Genomic DNA, 23754 nt, shown 5'->3' on the forward strand with positions numbered 1-23754 from the left:
AGAGATGTAAATTTTTGTATTTGTGGCAGTGTATCTAAATTGTCACCAAAACAATTTAAGATGCCACCAATGCATCATATATCCATCGATATCGGAGGCACTCTGTACTTCATATAGTTTATCATTGATATTCTACAGTCTCAATAAACCGTGTCCCCAGATGGCAGCATGCCCACAGTGTCATCAGTACTCTACATTCCCATTTTATTATCACGCGATACTCTGTACTCTTTTGCAGTACTCCAAAGGGATCTTTTCGGTTTGAACGGCAGTTTTTTCTAGCGGTTTCATATGAAATTGTCACCCACAATTATGACCCTAGTATCGATCTATTGCATTTCAATCTGTTTTAGGGTTAGGGTTAGTTAGGGTTAGGGGTGGGAGGAAGGGTATCTTTTTTTCTTCACAAATGTAAATAAACCCAATCTGTTTCTTAAACGAGGGACATATTCATACGGCACAGAATGTTTTACTTACCTCAATAGACGTCAGTGATTGGTTGAAATTGCAGAAATTGAAGAAAAAAACAACAAATATCTTACAAACCATAGAATTTTCTCAATAAAGCCAAGAGAAAAAGGATGTTTTATAAACACATTCTTCCAGTATACGGAGTTTAAAAGTGTTTAGTTACGTGGAAATTATTTTTAAAAAAACTGCCGTTCAAACCGAAAACATCCCTCTAAAGTCACACAAAATCATATCATCGGTGCTCTACAGTCACATTTCTCTATCACGTTAGTACTTTCAAGTCATACTACACAATCACGCCAGTACTCAACAATCATACTGCACCAGAACGTCAGTACTCGACAGTAACCTTCTCGTGTCTCAGAAGTACTGTATGGTCACTCTTCAACACCACGCCATCACTCTACAGTCACACGACACCATGTCGTCACTACTCTAAAGTTACACCATATCAGCACTGCCCGACAGTATCTCTACATCGTTATGTCAATACACTACAGTCACACCACAGCATATCGCCACCGTTCTGCAATCTCTGTGCAATAAGTTTGTGATATCAGCTTTATTCCAGAGTCTTAATAAACCCTGTGTCCAATACACTGTGTCATCACTACATTGTACATCACTGCACGGTGTCATCACTACTCTACAATTCCGGGACACCGTGGCACCTGTAAAGAATTTCACCATTCTACCGCCTCAGTAGCATTCGTCTACCAATATATTTATTCATTCTTGTCAGTACCTTCATTCTTGGCAGAAACGTTAGCACGCCGGGTGAAATGCTTAGAGGTATTTCGTCTGCCGTTACGTTCTAAGTTCAAATTCCGCCGACGTCGACTTTGCCTTTCATCCTTTCGGGGTCGATAAATTAAGTAACAGTTACGCACTGGGGTCGATGTAATCGACTTAATACCTGTCTGTCCTTGTTTGTCCCCTCTATGTTTAGCCCCTCGTGGGTAATAAAGAAACAGGTATTTCGTCTGCCGTTACATTCTGAGTTCAAATTACGCCGACGTCGACTTTGCCTTTCATCCTTTCGGGGTCGACAAATTAAATACCAGTTACGCACTGGGTTCGATGTAATCGACTTAATCCCTTTGTCTGTTCTTGTTTGTCCCCTCTGTGTTTAGCCCCTTGTGGGCAATAAAGAAATAAGTATGATATTTCTCATGTATTGTATAATCCGGTTGTCAAACAGAAAAATATCAGTCACCACACATAATATTTGTAAAATTTCCCTTCATCTCTTTGTATATGAGAAGACATATTAATCTGACATCATAGTTTGCATCAATAAAATTCTTCTTTCTTCGCTATGATCAGGGACAAATTTAAAACTTTGAAATTATTTTCATTTTATTAGATGTGGTAATAAGGCGACAAGCTCGTATAATCGTTAGAAACGTCGGACAAAATACCCGACGGCATTTCTTCCGATTCTACGTTGTGAGTTCAAATTCTGCCGATTGTAGCGTAAGTTATTTTCTCTTCACTCTACTGATTCTGCCAACCGCAACCCTAATAAAATGTCTTTAATAATCATGCTACATAAATGGTTTTTGACTTAGGCATAATGTTACGCATCTGAGGAAGATGAGTGAGGGGAATCGTCGAATATATTCAAGCCCCAGGGCACAACTGCAAAAAGACGAAAAGCAAAGTCGACGTTGATATGAATTGAACTCCGAACCTAAAAGGACTCATAAGACATTAACAGTATAAACTAAACGTAGTTTCGTAAAAATTTAGTTAAAACGAGATGGGTGTTATATGATGTGCCGCGCGTGTGTGAACCTACCGCCTGCGCGTTGTATACAAGTGGGATCTTTTCGGTTTGAACGGCAGTTTTTTTTCTAGCGGTGTCATATGAAATTGTCACCCATAATTATGACCCTAGTATCGATCTATTGCATTTCAATCTGTTTTAGGGTTAGGGTTAGTTAGGGTTGGTTAGGGTTGGGGGGAAGGGTATCGTTTTTTCTTCACAAATGTAAATAAACCCAATCTGTTTCTTAAACGAGGGACATATTCATACGGCACAGAATGCTTTTTTACCTCAATAGACGTCAGTGATTGGTTGAAATTGCAGAAATTGAAGAAAAAAAACAACAAATATCTTACAAACTATAGAATTTTCTCAATAAAGCCAAGAGAAAAAGATGTTTTTATAAACACATTCTACCAGTATACGAAGTTTAAAAGTGTTTAGTTACGTGGAAATTATTTTAAAAAACTGCCGTTCAAACCGAAAAGATCCGAGATAAGTACATTAAAATCTTAACTATATCTAACGGTCATTCCCATCTGAACACTTAGCTACGCACTTATCGCAGATTATGATATTCGCATATACACTCAACGAACACAGTAACCGTAGATTAAATGTATATACAAATTAACAACATAAAAGTTCTTTCTCAGGTAAAAGTTTTCTAAGAAGATTACGTCAAACTGTTTATTAGTGCGAATGGATAAAAAAAAGATGGATTAACACGTTGTGATTTGAATTCAGACGCGTGAATCGATTAACAAGACAATGCAACAGTGTTCTGCGTATCATTTGAAACTGTAGACTTTCTATTAAGTCGCCATTACGTAAACTATTCGCTATATACTAAGGTATTATTAAAAAACAAGGGACTTTCAAATCGGGAAGAATAAGTCGAACAGCTGTGGCTAAATGGTATAATTGCCGATTTGTTAGTCTTCCAATCAATGATTCTGCTCGTAGAACGGACAGGTCAGCCGGAAGAAAATCACCAGTGATGTATGTCTTCAATTCAATCATAGTCAACAATCCCAGCACTTGTAGATTGCCTATCTACACAAACAAGTTTTCATTATTGTTTGTTCAAAGAAATTAATTAATATAAGATTTACTTTAAGTTATACAATGAAATGACTTTTTACTGTTAACGAAGCTATTCATTTGCTAAGAGACGCAACTATTTCCATAACACTTGTTCTGTTCATCTGTTAGCTAACTGTCAGTTTGTCGATGCGGCACCAGAGTTGTTCTTGATAAATCCGAGCCTAACGAATTACGTCTTTGATGCGTTATTTTAGTTTGTAGGAAATATTTGTTTTAAAATTGAGTTACAGTAAATACAAAAGATTCATGTTCATAACTATTTTTATGGTACAGAATTGTGGTGTTTCAAATGAAAATTGAATCGTTTATTTAAACAATTTCTATTGGCGAGCTGGCAGAATCGTTAGCACGCCGGACGAAATGCGTAGCCGTATTTCGTCTGTCGCTACGTTCCGAGTTCAAATTCCGCCGAGGTCGACTTTGCCTTTCGTCCTTTCGGGTTCGATAAATTAAGTACCAGTTACGCACCGGGATCGATGTAAGCGACTTAATCCCTTTGTCTGTCCTTGTTTGTCCCCTCAGTGTTTAGCCCCTTGTGGGTAATAAAAAAATATATATTGTTGAGTAATTAATCTCTCAACCTGTTTAACAACACCTGACTGTGAGTGTCTTTAATCGAGCGGCGTTCACTCCATTGAAAATATTCAGGACAGATTTCTGGTTCAAGGATTACTTTCTCCCGTCACTCTCAGAGAATGGGCTCTCCTTCTTTCTTTCTTTCTTCCTTCCTTTCTTTCTTTTTTCTTTTTTCCTTTCTTTTTTTCTGTACCTTCCTTCCTTCCTTCCTCCCTTTCTTTCTTTTTACTTTTTTTCCTTTCTTTTTTTCTTCTTCCTATATATCGTAGAAAGTGCTTTATAAGTGAGTGTGTCCCGAACAATTTGCGCTTGGACTTTAGCTCTGTCTTCTGTTTTGAAAATTATGTAATAGTGCCATACGTCCTCACTCTCCCAACAAAAGCGATTTCGCTCCAAGTGTCTGCCCGGGCTGTTTCCAGATCTTTCCTGAATGGAATAAGGACATTTCCCGTTGACACAGGGAAACTATAGTAACAATCGTGCAAGTTCGTCAATCACTTTACGAACAAAATGCTTCCTGGCTTTAGTACTTTCAACAAAACGTTTCATATCGAGAGATTTTTGTTCGAAATTATGCTTACAAACAACGGAGTTTTGTTAGTGTTCATTACACTCTCAATTGATCAAGGACGTACGTGTATACTGTGGTTGTGGCTGATGTTACTATTGTGGTTGATGTTGTCAAATATATTGTCTATCATACTTTCTTTCTTGCTGTTGAAATGTCATCATGTTTTTTCATTTTCTGCAATTTGTGTGTTTGTATGTTCATAATCCCTTTCTTTTCTTTTAGTTTATTTTTGTGTTGTTTTTTCGTTTTGTTTTGGAGCTGTCATTTCTTCTGGAGCGGATCCCATACAGCGAAAAGCTATTCTTAACGTGGGGATATACGGAAATAGAAAAGTGGTATTATTCCTAAGAAACCTGCCCCGTTTAACTCTACCTCGGTACGACATAGATTTCTAAGACGTTTAGTAAAGTCTCTGTGTAAAATACTTCTTAAAATGATAATTTCTTTCAGTTATACTCGAATATCATCGAGAAATCACAGAGGAAATTTTGGTACATTGAATCTCGAAACGAATAAACATTTAGTTAAAAGCCCTTTGCGCAGAGAAAGTCGAGTGTTACTCGTGGGACTAGAACCTACATCTTCTGCGAGCATGACAAATATTCTAACTTTGGACCAAAGCAATCCTTCGAATGTCTCTAATCATGTTGACGTCATAACAATTTAGAAACTTCTAGATGTAGGAGAGATAATTCTTTTTCGGAAAATTGAATCGCGGAGCAAATAATAATAGCATGCAAATATTGGTTTTAAAAACTTGCTGGTAAGAATAAAAGTTCTAAAACACATAGAGAACGTCGAAGACCAATTGCTTCAGTACAATGGTAGAACGTCTCTCATGTTTACAGAAGATGTGGATTTGAGTTCCATGGGCGACCGTTGACCCTTTCTAACCAAAGGGCTTTTTAACTCAATATTTACACACTATTATTCATAGCTTTATTAAGGCGGCAAGCTGACAGAATCGTTAGCACGCCGGGTGAAATGTTAAGAGGTATTTCGTCTGCCGCTACGTTCTGAGTTCAAATTCCGCCGAGGTCGACTTTGCCTTTCGTCCTCTCGGGGTCGATTAAATAAGTACCAGTTACGCACTGGAGTCGATATAATCGACTTAAACTGTTTGTCTGTCCTTGTTTGTCCTCTCTGTATTTAGCCCCTTGTAGGTAGTAAAGAAATAGGTATTTCGTCTGCCGCTACGTTCTGAGTTCAAATTCCGCCGAGGTCGACTTTGCCTTTCATCCTTTCGGGGTTGATTAAATAAGTACCAGTTACGCACTGGGGTCGATGTAATCGACTTAATCCGTTTGTCTGTCCTTGTTTGTCCTCTATGTGTTTAGCCCCTTGTGGGTAGTAAAGAAATAGGTATTTCGTCTGCCGTTACGTTCTGAGTTCAAATTCTGCTGAGATCGACTTTGCCTTTCATCCTTTCGGTGTTGATAAATTATGTACCAGTAAAACGCTGGGATCGATATAATCTATTATCACCCTTCCCCAAATTTCAGGCATCGTGCCTATAGTAGAAAGGATTATTTAGAGCTTTGTTTCGAGTGTCAATGTTCCCCAAAATAATTGTTTCGCGTTCATTTCGAAGTTTCTAAATTCTTATGACGTCAACATAATAATAATAATGACGATGGTAATGATGTTTCCTTTTACGTTTATATAACGATGATGTAATGATTTCAAATTATTCTAAGTCGAGCCAAGTAGGACGTTCTAAAGTAGTAGAGAGAAGGTTAAGGTTCAAAAACTGAAATGCTGTTGGAACTTATGTCTTTGGCAGACAGAAGTAATTGTTCATTAAATCCAGTGAAACGAAGGACTTTGTAGATAAGCGACAGAGGCGGGTTGGGGTTGGAATAGAGCGCTGTCTGGAACATGTGCGGTCAGTGCGCCGTCGTGGATACTGAAGGAAGTATTCTAGTGTGTATTTGTATCTATAAAAGGTTCGGCACTGTCATGCCTTTGGGTGTCAGAAGTGAAAGTAGAGAAATCTGACGTCAGACGTCAACTTCGTGTATTTACGTCGTCTTTCGTTTATTTACGCCGTTTATTTACGTACCACTGAAATGCAAGTAAAAGCTTGTATGTATGTATGTATGTATATATATATACATACATACACACATATATATAATATACATGTATATATACATATATATATATATATTTAATACATACATATATATAATATATACATGTATTTTTACCGCCTTTAGTCGCACAAATCGACCCCAGAACTTATTCTATCGGTCTTTTTTCTTAACCACTATACATTATATACATACATACAGATAGATAGATAGATACACACACACACATATAATAGATATAAAATGTGTACGTGTGTACATTTTTCAGAAAAAAATTCATACATTTTAAATATCAATAGCATTTCTCTTATTTTTTACATGAAGTTTTTGAAAAATGAATTTAGAATGTAAAAATCAAATATATCAAATTAATAAACGCAAATTATTTAGAATGTAAAAATCAATATATCAAATTAATAAACGCAAATTATTTTCAAATATCATTTTCAACGGTGAGATTATCAAAATATAAACTTGAAGTTAAGTTTAAAAATAAATGCGATACTCATTCTGTCTTGATACTTATGCTCAAATACATGGATATAGCTGTCGAATTTGTTCTATCAACTTCCCGAATATATCATCCTTAAATTCATAGCGCCACATGAATTCGATGAGATGGGTCTGAAGTAAATTTCTGGCTGTTCCACATTCTCTCCTATTTCGAGTCTTTACGTGTTTCCATAAACATTCTATGTGGTTGGTTGTGGCAAATGTTACCGGATCAACAAAATTTATAGAATGATTCACGGTCAAATGTCTGTATCCTAGCTGACTGAGTGTATTATACGAACGCCAAAGGTCGGATATTATTGTTGTACCAGGCAATATACGCTCGCGTATAATCTGTAATAGAGTGTCCGCTGTTCGATTTTCAACTGCCACTAAAATACATCTTCTACTATCTCTTTCTAATGCACCAAACACCATTGCGTTTTAACCCGATGGCCAACATGATATTTTCTCTTAACAAACGCAGTTTCATCTATTTCAACGATTCTATTGGGTCCTCCCAGTTTAATATTCTGTGCAACATAATATTCTGCACATACATCGCGGCAAAAATTCCTCCAATCGGTTACCGCTACATTTGCTAAATGACATTCCTGTCCTATTCCTTTTGCTAAATCTTCTTTGGCCCAGTAAAACAAAATATCTATGATCTGTTGACACTTCAATTTGCTATTTTCTAAAAATGTTCCTTTTCTAATTGACACGGATTTTCTACAAGGTCTTCCACACGACCATATTATTTCATCAGATATACTTTTTTTCGTTACTTCTCTCATGGTAGCTCCACACGATGTACATATTTTCTGGGTATTCAAAAGGCCATGTCTCTTAAGCCAATTAATGCTATCTGCTGCTGTAGCAGTGGAGACGGCAATATCGCGGTGACTAATTCCTCTTAAACTTGGATATGCAAAAGCCATATTAAAAATTGTTTAGCACGTGTTGATATCACACTGAAAGTTTCTAACTGAATAAATTTCAAAGTTTGAATTACGCACGTGGTGGTCAGTGGTCATTCTGATTGGTGTATGTAATCGCGGTGATGGTCATGGAGGTTCATTTGTGCAGATTTTGGTGTGATTTCTTTTTTAAAAACAATAATGAATAATGCAAGAATAAATATATTCTTGCATATATTTGAAAATATTCTTGAAAATAATTTGCGTTTATTAATTTGATATATTTGATTTTTACATTCTAAATAATTTGCGTTTATTAATTTGATATATTTGATTTTTACATTCTAAATTCATTTTTCGAAAACTTCATGTAAAAAATAAGAGAAATGCTATTGATATTTAAAATGTATGAATTTTTTTCTGAAAAATGTACACACGTACACATTTTATATCTATTATATGTGTGTGTGTGTGTATCTATCTATCTATCTGTATGTATGTATATAATGTATAGTGGTTAAGAAAAAAGACCGATAGAATAAGTTCTGGGGTCGATTTGTGCGACTAAAGGCGGTAAAAATACATGTATATATTATATATATGTATGTATTAAATATATATATATATATGTATATATACATGTATATTATATATATGTGTGTATGTATGTATATATATACATACATACACACATATATATAATATACATGTATATATACATATATATATATATATTTAATACATACATATATATAATATATACATGTATTTTTACCGCCTTTAGTCGCACAAATCGACCCCAGAACTTATTCTATCGGTCTTTTTTCTTAACCACTATACATTATATACATACATACAGATAGATAGATAGATACACACACACACACATATAATAGATATAAAATGTGTACGTGTGTACATTTTTCAGAAAAAAATTCATACATTTTAAATATCAATAGCATTTCTCTTATTTTTTACATGAAGTTTTCGAAAAATGAATTTAGAATGTAAAAATCAAATATATCAAATTAATAAACGCAAATTATTAGAATGTAAAAATCAAATATATCAAATTAATAAACGCAAATTATTTTCAAATATCATTTTCAACGGTGAGATTATCAAAATATAAACTTGAAGTTAAGTTTAAAAATAAATGCGATACTCATTCTGTCTTGATACTTATGCTCAAATACATGGATATAGCTGTCGAATTTGTTCTATCAACTTCCCGAATATATCATCCTTAAATTCATAGCGCCACATGAATTCGATGAGATGGGTCTGAAGTAAATTTCTGGCTGTTCCACATTCTCTCCTATTTCGAGTCTTTACGTGTTTCCATAAACATTCTATGTGGTTGGTTGTGGCAAATGTTACCGGATCAACAAAATTTATAGAATGATTCACGGTCAAATGTCTGTATCCTAGCTGACTGAGTGTATTATACGAACGCCAAAGGTCGGATATTATTGTTGTACCAGGCAATATACGCTCGCGTATAATCTGTAATAGAGTGTCCGCTGTTCGATTTTCAACTGCCACTAAAATACATCTTCTACTATCTCTTTCTAATGCACCAAACACCCATTGCGTTTTAACCCGATGGCCAACATGATATTTTCTCTTAACAAACGCAGTTTCATCTATTTCAACGATTCTATTGGGTCCTCCCAGTTTAATATTCTGTGCAACATAATATTCTGCACATACATCGCGGCAAAAATTCCTCCAATCGGTTACCGCTACATTTGCTAAATGACATTCCTGTCCTATTCCTTTTGCTAAATCTTCTTTGGCCCAGTAAAACAAAATATCTATGATCTGTTGACACTTCAATTTGCTATTTTCTAAAAATGTTCCTTTTCTAATTGACACGGATTTTCTACAAGGTCTTCCACACGACCATATTATTTCATCAGATATACTTTTTTTCGTTACTTCTCTCATGGTAGCTCCACACGATGTACATATTTTCTGGGTATTCAAAAGGCCATGTCTCTTAAGCCAATTAATGCTATCTGCTGCTGTAGCAGTGGAGACGGCAATATCGCGGTGACTAATTCCTCTTAAACTTGGATATGCAAAAGCCATATTAAAAATTGTTTAGCACGTGTTGATATCACACTGAAAGTTTCTAACTGAATAAATTTCAAAGTTTGAATTACGCACGTGGTGGTCAGTGGTCATTCTGATTGGTGTATGTAATCGCGGTGATGGTCATGGAGGTTCATTTGTGCAGATTTTGGTGTGGTTTCTTTTTTAAAAACAATAATGAATAATGCAAGAATAAATATATTCTTGCATATATTTGAAAATATTCTTGAAAATAATTTGCGTTTATTAATTTGATATATTTGATTTTTACATTCTAAATAATTTGCGTTTATTATTTGATATATTTGATTTTTACATTCTAAATTCATTTTTCGAAAACTTCATGTAAAAAATAAGAGAAATGCTATTGATATTTAAAATGTATGAATTTTTTTCTGAAAAATGTACACACGTACACATTTTATATCTATTATATGTGTGTGTGTGTATCTATCTATCTATCTGTATGTATGTATATAATGTATAGTGGTTAAGAAAAAAGACCGATAGAATAAGTTCTGGGGTCGATTTGTGCGACTAAAGGCGGTAAAAATACATGTATATATTATATATATGTATGTATTAAATATATATATATATATGTATATATACATGTATATTATATATATGTGTGTATGTATGTATATATACATACATACATACATACAAGCTTTTACTTGCATTTCAGTGGTACGTAAATAAACGGCGTAAATAAACGAAAGACGACGTAAATACACGAAGTTGACGTCTGACGTCAGATTTCTCTACTTTCACTTCTGACACCCAAAGGCATGACAGTGCCAAAGGTTCAACTATGATGTGATTTTTACCCATGAGAAAGGAGGCCATGACTGTGTAAAAATGCGGATTGCCATGAATTGTCATCGGCTGTTTAGCCCCGGGTCATGCCGGATCGTTCAAACCTATGTTCAAAGGCATTCCAACCGCGACCACTCCGTATTTTTAGGAGTAACTTGGCCAACTTTTATCTGATGTGCTCTCCTTTTTTTAAGACGCTGGGATGTTATTTGAAGGGAATTTATCTACCATTTCAAGCAGGTCGAATGACTCGTATTTTCTGGCATCCAAACTGAAGTAGTATATTGTGTAAACATGTAGCATGGTCACTATCTTTATAAATCCTGTTGCATTTTACTCCTCCAAAGTTGTCTTGGTGTATAAGTCGACCTTTTTTTCTTCGGTTTTATTTTTGGAAATTCTGATCTGAAATATTCGACTTATACACCGAAAAATGCGGTACATAAGTCTCTCGTCTCCTGTTCAGTTGAGGTTGGAAGTGTCGTAACCAGTAAAATGCTATCTTCATCTTGCTACACTAGTTTACTAGTCTTCCAGCTAAATATTCTATCTAAAACAATGATTTCCAACCGGGGACCACATGACCTTTGCGGATCCATGACCCTCGGAGTCCAAACAAGATTTTGTTGCAAAAAGTTATTTGCAATAAATTGGTCATACTTCTGCAGTATAAATCCTTAAAATCCTTTAAAATGTTTCAGCCCGAAGGCTGCGGCCATGCTGGGGCAAAATATTTAAACAAAATATTTAAACAATTTTTGCATAATTCCTAATCATGAAAATAAAATAGGGTTTTTATGCTTTAAATGACCATGAGGGTCCCCCACCCCGAGTAAAATAGGAATCAAGGGCGTCCAAAAGTAAAAAATGGTTGAGAACCTCTGATCTAAAATGTAAATTGAATATGAGCCTCTATCAGAATAATTGTCTTTATGTTTGTTCATGTATTGACATCATAACTTCCAAGTTCTTTGTTATAAATCTCAGAGAACTTATCTGACCCCAGGTCAGTCAGTCAGTCGTGACTGACCAGACATGTGGTCAAAGGTGTTCAATCAGATGTGCCCATCACATCGTTTTAACACGCAGCGTGCATCCAGTATCACATTATGCAATAATAATTACTTCATTTAAAAGAGTAGGAAGATTTGGTTGTTATTTCTTGTAGTTATAGCGACCAGATAGAGACTAGCACGTTGGTTTGTTGTTAGAGGTCTGCAGACAATGTGTGCTTTACAGATAATACGGCATTGGAAACAAAAGTGGGTGTTATTTGGACGACTTATATAGACAAATAAGTAGTGTTATACAAACGTTGGGTTGTTGACAAATCTATGAATGCAGAACATTCTTTGCTATTATTAAAACGTTGACCTTCTTAACACACAAATGTCGAAGTTCAGCCGAAGAAACAGACGAAAACTGAGATGTGTGCCATTTTGCAGCGAGGAAATTCGTGTGTGTATTTGTGTTTGTGTGTGTGCTTGTGTGTGTGTGTGTGTTGTGTGTGTGTGTGCGCGTGTGTGCTTGTGTGTGTGTGTGTGTGTGCGCGCGCGCGCGCGTGTGTGTGTGTGTGTGTGTGTGTGTGTGTTGTGTGTGTGTGTGTGTGTGTGTAAGTGTTCTAACATGAATATAAATGAGCCTACGCATATGGCAATAGTTCGAAATCTTAACGTTATTTCATGATTTCGTGTTCTCATGAGTGTGCGAGCATATATATGTGGTGTGAGAGTGTGTGTGTGTGTGTGCTTGTGTGCGTGTGGAGGGTGTATGTGAGAGAGAGAGTATGTCTGTGTGAGTATGTGTATGGTGTATATTTATGTTGTTGCGTATATATGTATATATGTATGTGTAGGAGAGTTTTTGAAAATGAATGTTTCTTTATGTGTGTTCAGAGAATTTTGATTACCCTAAGCAAAATAAACAAATAAATACAGAAAGAAAGAAAGAAAAAAAGAAAGAAACAAACAAACAAACAAACAAAAAATATTCCTTTATGAATAAACATTTCTTTATTCAAGCAATGATAAATCTCTGAACGAGATGTAAACAGTAACTGCTCGACAACGTAAAGTATACTAGCCATCTCAATATGGCTAACCACTAAGGGTGGGTGTTACTGTAGCTTTTAGCCCCAGGAGATCATCGTCTCCAGCTGGCTTTAGGCACACTTTCTGTGCCCTTAAGGTATTTGCAAAGGGTGGTCATCCCTCTCTCGTCAACCTAAGTGATACGCACGGACTGCATTTCTTTATTGGTTCAGGGTTTTGTGTCGCATGCAGTTTAATTTTTTAAGGCAGATATTACACATTTATTTTAGATACAAAGAAAGATTTACATTTGTTTTAAAAAGTAACTTGAATTGATTTCCTATCACACTTTGTCCTCGACATGTTTCTCTTATGAGCCTAGCCGTCTTCAACAAGCAAACTGTGGCTCCTATCGACTTGATAATGCTTTATTATGTTAGCAAAATGTCTTCTTGAAACCGTTCACTTACTTCGTTATTAGTCTCATCCATTTTTTCTGTAAAGAAAAAAATTCAAGTGAGAGTCCTAGAAATTGAACTTTAATAACATATTTCACCTCCATTTCTTGTTTAGATTTCAGAAGATCTATTTACAGCCTTATAATTTTTCAACATGTTTGCATAGGCATTTACAAAGCTTTGTTCTGCAACCTTTTCTCTCCTTTAAATTTCTTTTCTCTTACTAATTCTCTGTTGTGAGGGGCTAAAAAATATTTTCCTTAGCCTTGGCATCACTGATCCAGGATAACTGTTGTTATTTGAATCTAGTTTGCACTTTTAACTATCGTTTTCCGTAAGTCCAAGCTTGATATGCAAAAGTAAAGAAAACGCTTTCTCCAGGTCAGCAAGTGAATCGCTCGAAACATTTTCTTACCCAACACAAGTGTTATACATTTTCACGAAATCTTCCGAATGTAAAGGCATCGCCTCTCCTTAGCATCGTTCTACTCACACGAAAAGCAACAATACTTGGTCACTGCGGGGTCACTCCGAAAAGCTCTATCTGCGACGATTTCATCTCAATCGAAGGAGAGGAGCTTTCTCCGTCCGGGTTGCGGATCCGTGGAATAAGCTGCCGGACGAGATAGTGAAGATGCCGGCGACCGCTCAGTTCAAAGTCTCTCTTGACCATAAATGGCCTGAACTCTTGCATGAACACCCTCCCTGTACATAACTCCATGTCCCCCTACATGGCCTTGCTTTTGCTTTTTGAGCCAAAAAATTAACTTAACTTAACTATAGCCTATCAGCAACCTTAGTTAATAATGCTATCGCCTTCAGATCTCTAGAGATATTTTACTTATGTTTCTAATCCTGAACTGTTCCTAAAAACAACTTCGTTGTTGTAAGACATTTTCATGTTTGCAGCATGTGAAGTAAGTAACATAAGAGAACTTATGAAGAAAGACTGCTTCCATGCTGGCTTTTAAGGAATCAAGAAAATGTCCATGTTATGCTCCTGACCAAATGTTTCCCTTGGCCGATTGGGAGAACCATTCTTTGAATACATCATGGTGAATGCCAGAAATGCAAACTTTGGTATCACTTTGCAGTAGATTTTAACCTTGATCATCCAAATCTCATTATGAAAGTAAATATGCTTACTGGAAAAGCAAATAGCCTGGAATGTCGGATTAGAAATGCAAACTTGTTCTTTGTGATACGCTCCTGGGTCATTTGATTTCTAATCAATTAAATTAACATGGTCTGCAAAATATTGTTGAGCACTATGAGGAACTAGTCTCATTATTAAGACATTTAATTTATTTCCTTGTTTTTGAAGTGGCCCTCTTGAACTCATTTGGTAGAAATTACAGTCCTTGTGAGATTTGTGCTCTTTTGGGTTCCTTCCAAATTATTGGTCTAGCAAAATGTATGTGATATGAACCGTTTAGCCATCTCGTAATAGTACACATATCACTCAATAAATATAAATATATATAATTAAGAGAAATAACCTCTATTAAGTAATTCAATAGGGAAAGACATTATCTATATTATATAGAAAAAAATTAAATATACTATTATAAATATTATTTTAAAAATCACTAAATTAAATAAACATTAAATTGACTACGCTCGTTTCGTAACTATATCTTTAAATCGATAATAATAAAATCGATGCTATTAAAATTAATTCGATTTAAAAATATAGCCACTCTTCAGGTCTAAAATAATAATAAAATTAATGTATCTTAACCTATAATAATTAGCAAATAAATATAGAAATATATGTATCTTAACAATAAATAATCGAATAAAACATAACAATATTAATGAAAAATAAAATCATAACTTATCTTATTGAAGAATTCCAGTGCCCCACAAACACTACTTGGCAACATGTGTTAGTTCGTTTACATCCTCGTAACTTAGCGGTGCTGCAAAAGAGAGAGTACCAGGCTTTAAAAAACTCCTATGGTTGATTTGTTCGTCTAAAATCCTTCAAGGCGGTGTCCCAGTATAGCTGCAGTCAAATAGCTGAAAGTAGTAAAAAGATTCAGCAAATAAGTGTATGCTTAGAACACCCATCAAAACACTTGTGAACAATTGTCGTTACCCTGTGTTATTAGGTTTATCTGCCATCACTGGTTTTACCAGAGACGTCGCAAAGAGTAAATAACTGTTCAGGCATTGGATGGCTCTGCTTTCTTTTGAGTAAGTATACTTTGTCTTTTTGTGAGATTCATAATTGATCTTTATTTCCAATATGCGATATCTAACTGAATTTGTAAAATGGTAGGAAGCGAAAGCTTGGGACTACCTTAAATCTAAAATCTCTGTTATGTAACTCAACATCCAAGCTAACTTCTGTGGAATGTCTGATAAAATTCCGGATAAAGTGTTTAAAATCTTGAGCTTCTTGTTTAAATTCGTATTAATGTCAATGTTTATTACACAGAAAAAAATTCACCTTAATATGAACTCACCATTATAATAGTGGTCCTGTCAGAAATAAAATGTTTTGTCAAGACTGATGATTTCGATTCTCTATTACAGATTCCTTGAACTTGAAATATTCAAGATGGTAACTGATTCTACTGAGAATATCACTCGAGAGATTTGCACCCAAGGGGTCGGCATTCAAGAAGCATGTACCCAAGAAAGCAACTACTGGGCATTTATGATAGAATATCCGTTAATGCAGCAATCATCACACACTGGGGCCTGGGTTAGGCTGTTCGAGTTATCAGTGGTATTAACATTTGGATTGATCGGCAATATTTTAGTGTTCATTGTCATGCAGAGACCAGCTTTACGTAAACAGTCGTTCAGCCGCTACCTTAGTCTACTGGCGATATGTGATTCGTTATCTCTGATCATCCGGGCTCTATTCTGGATCAATTTATTGTCCACCATTTTAAAAAGTGAAATCATTATAACATTCCGTACAGACTTCTTGTGTGGTTTCAGCGAATATTTCATGACTGCAAACCATGTGATATGTTCTTGGTTATTGGTGTGCATCACATGTGAACGTATCATCGTCACAGCATTTCCATTTAGTGCCGCACAATTCTGTACCCCCAAAATTGCGAATACTGTTTTGGTGGCCCTGGTAATGAGTGTTTGCATAGGTCTCTCTTATGTGTTCTACTTCAGCCAGTTCGCCTGTAACGTATGTGGCATGGCTAGACAAGCTCAGAATGTTCATTACACCATAGCTACAACGTGTGTCACTGTGGCTCCGTTAGTTATAATAATTATTTCTAATATAGGGATTATATTTGCCCTTCGCTGTCAATCAGATATTGTTTCTCATCGTCAACAACTGAACAACCGCAACCGAATCACCAAAATGTTACTCGTTTTATCAATTTCCTTTGTAATTCTGTTCTTGCCAAACGCCATGCTTGTCCTCCTGATGCAACTCCGACCAGACTGGCAAACATCTTTGAGTGTAGCTCTGGGACCTGTCAATATGCTATGGGACATCAACTATGGTATTAACTTTTATCTTTATGCTATCACTGGTAAAGTTGTTAGGAAGGAAGTGAAAACAGTTTTCCGTTGGATGAAAGTTAAATTTCCAACAAACAGACGATCATCCAGGCTGCCGAGTATCAGTAGCGGCGGCGTTTCGACTGGGATGGCCGCCAGTCAGACTCTAAGTTCTATTTACCGAGCAGTTCAATAGAAAATATAGATTCTACTCTTACCCACAGTGGAACATTAAATCAGAAGTACTAGTAGATCTCTTGCTTTTATTGTTTTCACTCATTACTGTTTGTAATTATAAGCCCATTAATTAATTCGAGAAAATAAATAAAAATAAAAATAAACCTTTATCGCTGGTTATTTTGATATCGTGTTTCTCACTCTTTCAATGAAGGGTTCCTCTTTAATATTTGCAAAACTAGGATGTCTGCTTTTCTCAAACAACTTAAACAGTGTCTCCCCAAATAAATACAATGGTAAACACATTGACAATTTATTGCCAACCATTTCATTCAGCCAGGCATTAAATCACATTAATTAATAATCGATACATCTCATCATTTAATCATATACCACATTCCTTCTGTTCAATACAAAATCAGAGCTACTTGCCTATTCCCCAGTATGTATGTATGTAAATATATATATGGCATTAGGAAGGGCATCCAGCTGTAGAAACTCTGCCAAATCAAGATTGGAGCCTGGTGCAACCATCTGGTTCGCCAGCACTCAGTCAAAATCGTCCAACCCATACTAGCATGGAAAGCAGACGTTAAACGATGATGATGATGATTATTATGATATATATATATATATATATATATAATATATATATATATATATATATATTATATATATATATATATATATATTATATATATATATATAGATAGATAGATAGATAGATAGATAGATAGATAGATAGATAGATAGATATTAGCAGTATTAATGTACCAAAAGGTAATTTCTATATCCAATTAAACATGGATGTCTTGTTCGAACATCAAACACTGCGTTATGAACGATTGGTGCAAAAAGGCACACATATAGATCGTAGCAGGTGATATTCGTCTGTCGCGGACGCTAGATTTCTTTCCATATCACGTGATTTTGTTCTATTGGCACTCATAAGTGGAAGCAACGGGAGACCGCATGACAGTCAAATATCGCTGCTACGATATGTTGAATTTCAGCATCTTTTCAGATGCTGATGTTGCGAATAGCTAGCTTATTTGCTTCATGCACTTGCTTGATGAGGATGGGGTAATCCCAGGTTAATGGTCCCTGAGACTTCATCATGCGTAGATGCGATCAGGTCCACCAGTGCTCGCCATCGCTAACGGTCCCGTGTCAACCCCTCCGCATTCTCCAAGATAAGTCGAGCTTCTGGAGATACTCCCCAATCACACCCAGCTATTTGGTGCGGGACCTACCACCAGGTCCCTTCCAGCCTGCAACTGCTGCGTCAACTGAGAATAAAGCCCTAGTAGGATGATCTGGCGAGAGATGGAGGATATATCCGTACCAGAGCATGTGACAGACAGGTATGAGGTGGGATGCTGCGCGCTGATGCGGGTGCGCAGTAGTTGTTCGTTGGAAATGTAATGGTACCATCTGACGTTCTCGATGGTTCACAGGGCTCTGTTATCCAAGCCGTCATCCTCTTTGCAAGGGTCTTCGAGAGGGGCCACGTTTCTGCTCCAGAGAAGCTTATCAAAACTTAATTATTAGCGACGGAAGCAATATTAACACGAGTGAGTGAATAAACGAAAAACAAAGGCACACAACACATTTAGTAGGAGTTACACATATTATTAGTTAAAACAGTTTGATTCGGCTCCATGTGATTTAATGTTTCGCAGGCTTCTTACAAAACCCTAGCTTGTTCAGGCAAAGATTACCGAACGGAGAGGTCCAAGATCGCTACTTAAAAAATGGGCTGCGACTGGTCAAACCGGATTATTTGGTCCTGTTAGAAGATTGTATTTGCTTGACAACCGGTGTTGGTGCATTTACACCCCCGCTACTTAGCACTTCGACAAAAGACCTATTTCTTTACAACCCATGAGGGGCCAAATACAGAGAGGACAAACAACGACAGACAAACGGATTAAGTCGATTATATGGTACTTATTTAATCGACCCCGAAAGGATGAAAAGCAAAGTCGACCTCGGCGGAATTTGAACTCAGAACGTAGCGGCAGACGAAATACCTATTTCTTTACTACCCACAAGGGGCTAAACACAGAGGGGGAAAACAAGGACAGACAAACGGATTAAGTCGATTACATCGACTCCAGTGCGTAACTGGTACTTATTTAATCGACCCCGAAAGGATGAAAGGCAAAGTCGACCTCGGCAGAATTTGAACTCAGAACGTAACGGCAGACGAAATACCGCTAAGTAGTTCGCCCGGCGTGCTAACCACTCTGCCAGCTCGCTGGCAGAGTGTAGTTCGCCAGGCGTGCTACCAATAGACTTTAAGAAAGTACTGGGGTCGATTCGTTCGACTAAAATTCAAGAGAATGACCCGGCATGACCACAATCTGATGATTGAAGCACGTAAAAGATAAAAGATATATGTAAATATACATCTATAATTCCTGTATATGTATGCACAATATTGAAAGGCCTTTTGATTCCCTCTTTGACAGGTTTTGTTTTTCATTGATGGTGACAATTCCGTAAACAGCCTGTAGCCTTGTGTGGATGCAGGACAGCCTCCACCCCTCCATCATCAAGAACCTTTGCTTTTGCTTGGAGCCCTTTATTTGCTTGTAATGAAGAACCACAAAAGGATTACTACAGGGAAAGTGAAAGTGTTACGCTTCGAACATTTGCAATTTGAACGAATTATGGAGTTAATAAAAAAAAAATGACGCCCAATTTTACATTTTATTTTTCAGTACAAAACCGTCACATGGGACATCAAATTTCAAATTTCAGCGGGGAAAGAGAATAAGTCGATTACATCTACCCCAGTGCGTAACTGGTACTTATTTTATCAACACCGAATGATGAAAGGCAAAGTCAACCTCGGCGGAATTTGAACTCAGAACGTAAAGACGGGCGAAAAGCCGCTAAGCATCTTACCTAGGGTGCTGACGATTCTGCCAGATCACCGACTTGACCACACATTTCATATTAACACAAGGGCAACGAGCTGGCAGAATCGTTACCGCGCCGGGCAAAATGTAAGCGGTATTTCGTCCGTCTTTACGTTCTGAGTACAAATTCCGCCGGGGTTGACTTTGCCTTTCATCCTTTAGATTATACTTGAGACTATGTTTATTCCAATAAACTTAGACGACGTTACTCGATTTACGCTATACAGCCGGTATTTTGCCATTATTTGAGATGAATTGCCTAATTTTATTAACTAATACTGTCTTAGTTGTGAACTTAACACCATACTTCTGCTGGTCACTGGAATGGTTGCTAGAAGGTCTAATATGGTAGCATACTCTCGGTGTCAAGTTAGAAACTCCAGTGTTTCTATGACTGCTGAAATATCGCCCTTATCACGAAGTAGAATCCTTTGTGACCTTGTAACCATAGGTTACAAGTGTTGGTTTTGGTTCAGCGTATATTCTAGGGGATGGAGCGACGTATGTTTCAAGAAAACATGTTTCTGCATTTAAAAAGTTTGTTGCCAAAACACACGCCAGGGTAAAATTTTTTAAAGAAGAACAGCACTTTGCCATGCTGGCAATCTCCCCTCTCTGCGACATCGATATTCTTAAGGCAACGAGCTGGCAGAAATGTTAGCACGCCGGGCGAAATGCGTAGCCGTATTTCGTCTGCCGTTACGTTCTGAGTTCAAATTCCGCCGAGGTCGACTTTGCCTTTCATCCTTTTGGGGTCGATAAATTAAGTACCAGTTACGCACAGGGGTCGATGTAATCGACTCAATCCCTTTGTCTGTCGTTGTTTGTCCCCTCTGTGTGTAGCCCCTTGTGGGTAGTAAAGAAATAGATATTCTTAAATGGAAAGACAAGTGTCGAAACGGCTTGGTATCTGTATCATCATGGGTGTTGCTGTCAGAGAGCAAAGAGCCGAACGCAAATACCATATGACCTAAACTGTCAACCTATACTAAAAAAACACTAGGGACCGATTTGAAAAAAAATCTCACACGTTGAACTAAAACTGTTACTATCCTATCACTATGAAATATTGCCGTGTAGTGTTAAATAGCGACTATATTTCAAAATCTTCATTTTAACTGGAAATTCTAGGGGTTGCAAAATCACTCAGTAACAAGAACTGTTTCTCCGACCGTCTTCTGCTTAATTTCTGTCGACTGAACCTTACTCACGCCGGCCGTAGCCGAACTAATATTACTTGAATCGGGTGTAACTATTCAAAATAATAAATGCGACCCCTTTGCAAAACACACGAATCTATCAAACATAAATTCAAACAAAGAACTTTCAGATAAAGAACACAAACGAAAACTGTGTTCAAAAAGTGTTTATAACGATGACTGCTGACTAATGGGACAGTCATAAAATTGAAATTACTCATAAAGCAAACCATAAAGTTTATAATTAGAACGAGTAATCACAAGCTCATTAGATTTTATCGTTGTAACTACTATATGTAGGTGTGTGTGTTTAGATTATCTAGTAAGTATTGTATTAGTAATATTCTTAAGAAACAATTAATTCTTATATGACACTTATGAACTAGAGTATGTGCACGATCTTTTATTTTCGCTATATTCAACGTTTGATTGCTAAGTACGAGAACAATTAATAAACAATGACACAGAAAACATTTATAGACTTCATAAACGAATAATGGCAATAATGACGCATCATAAAATGCTAACATTAAAACAAAAAAAAAAACAAGATCAGAAACCAAATGTTTTAATGACTTGTATTCAATAGCCCAATAAATAAATTTGAAAAATCTGAATTATTTCAATGGCTGTTTCAAAATCTCAGAAAATATTAAGTAATCAGATTAAGGCGGCGAGCTGGGAGAATCGTTAACACGCCGGGCAAAATATTTAGCGGCATTTCGTCTGTCTTCACGTATTGTGTTCAAATTCCACAGGGGTCGATTTTATATTTCGGGGCCGATAAAATAAATACCAGTTGAGTCCTGGGGTCGATGTAATTTATTTACCCTTTCCCCGAAATAGGTAGCCTAGTGCCAAAATTTGAAATCAATATTAATTCAGGATCTTTTCGGTTTTTTAAAATAATTTCCACGTAACTAAACACTTTTAAACTTTGTATACTGGTAGAATGTGTTTATAAAACATCTTTTTCTCTTGGCTTTATTGGGAAAATTCTACAGTTTGTAAGATATTTGTTGGCTTTTTTTCTTTAATTTCTGCAATTTCAACCAATCAGTGACGTCTATTGAGTTAAAAAGCATTCTGTGCCGTATGAATATGTCCCTCGTTTAAGAAACAGATTGGGTTTATTTACATTTGTGAAGAAAAAAGATACCCTTCCCCCCACCCCTAACCCTAACCCTAAAACAGATTGAAATGCTATAGATCGATACTAGGGTCATAATTATGGGTGACAATTTCATATGACACCACTAAGAAAAAACTGCCGGTCAAACCGAAAAGATCCTTAATTCATTCAAAACCAAAAAAATTATTTCTAAGATACCTTATAATACACCTCACAAGTCACTAAGTATGATTTCTACTCCTTCAAGACAAGCGAAGCTCTTTGTTGGCAACATTTTACTGCCATATTTCAGTTCTAACTGCCAAATTTAGTGAAGCCGTGCCAAACAAAATAACAAGCTGGCGACGGGAGATCAGGAAACTATGTTTGTGAATATAACGCAGTCGGAAGCTGAAGTAAATTTCATGCTCAGAAATTGGTGAATATATTTCGAGTTATATTTCACATCAGGATTATTGTTTTATATAGAGGAATATAATTTTGGTATAGCAGCCTGATGCTCTTAAACTTTATATCACTATGCTCGGGGTGTACAGCGAGAAAGTACTTGCATTGCTTCACATATGTTTCCTCTCTGGTGACGAAGACGAAGTCTATTTATAAATCTATTATTGTACTGGAATTGGTATTCAAACAGAATCCTCACCCTAAGGCAAATATTTGTCGTTTGTAAGACATTATCTCCGTTAATTTCAAGTTTCAGAAAGTGACTGTCACATTTCAGTAACGAACAGCTTCAGAATAGCTAAACTAAGATTCGAAACCGAATCCACATATTCCAACATTGTCAAACAAATCTTCAACCCTTTCGTCGCCCTTTTCAAGGGCTAGCCAGGCTCATGGGCCCGGTTTCCCGGTTTCTGTGGCGGCTGTGTTCCCCCCAACTGGACGGGACGCCAGTCCATCGCAGCGTTTCTCAAGAAACAGGAAGAGAGAGTGAGAGAAAGTTGTGGCGAAAGAGTACAACAGGGGTCACTACCACCCCCTGCCGGAGCCTCGTGGAGATTTTAGATGTTTTCGCTCAATAAACAAACACAACGCCCGGTCTGGGAATCGAAACCGCGATCCTCCGACCACGAGTCCGCTGCCCTAACCACTGGGCCATTGCGCCTCCATCTTTAACCCTTTAGAATTTAATAATTCAGTTATGACTGAAAAGCCAAGGGTTCAGTGCGTGACAGAAACTAGTATTTAGAACCAGAATTTAAAAGTTAAGTGATTAACCAAACAGAACTGGTAACAAGATCAGGCATTTCGGAATGGGATCGAACTTAGTATTTGGGTGCGATGAAATGTAAAGTTGACTCCGGTAGGGCTTGCACTCAGGATGTAAGGATTCATAACTAATGTCTAGAATTCCACTGTTTCTACAATCCCTTCGAAGGCCAGTACTTCACTATTTTATTGACACAGGAATGTTTAAAGGTAAAGTCG

The 23754-nt window shown here is 36.7% G+C and overlaps 1 protein-coding gene across 1 annotated transcript; it reads left to right on the forward strand.

Moving 5' to 3' along the window:
• The first annotated feature begins 1898 nt into the window (after nucleotides 1–1898).
• Nucleotides 1899–17331, forward strand: LOC115219957. Its single transcript, XM_029790258.2, has 2 exons — nucleotides 1899–1920; nucleotides 15944–17331. Exon 2 carries the CDS (start codon nucleotides 15969–15971, stop codon nucleotides 17079–17081), a length of 1113 nt encoding a protein of 370 aa, XP_029646118.1. The 5' UTR covers nucleotides 1899–1920; nucleotides 15944–15968; the 3' UTR covers nucleotides 17082–17331.
• Nucleotides 17332–23754: the final 6423 nt, after the last annotated feature.

The sequence above is a fragment of the Octopus sinensis genome, linkage group LG15, assembly GCF_006345805.1.
Source record: "Octopus sinensis linkage group LG15, ASM634580v1, whole genome shotgun sequence".
NCBI classification, from domain to species: Eukaryota; Metazoa; Mollusca; class Cephalopoda; order Octopoda; family Octopodidae; genus Octopus; species Octopus sinensis.

What these genes read in the sequence shown, in the direction of transcription:
- LOC115219957 (XM_029790258.2), top strand. Translation starts at nt 15,969, where the DNA reads ATGGTAACTGATTCTACTGAGAATATCACTCGAGAGATTTGCACCCAA.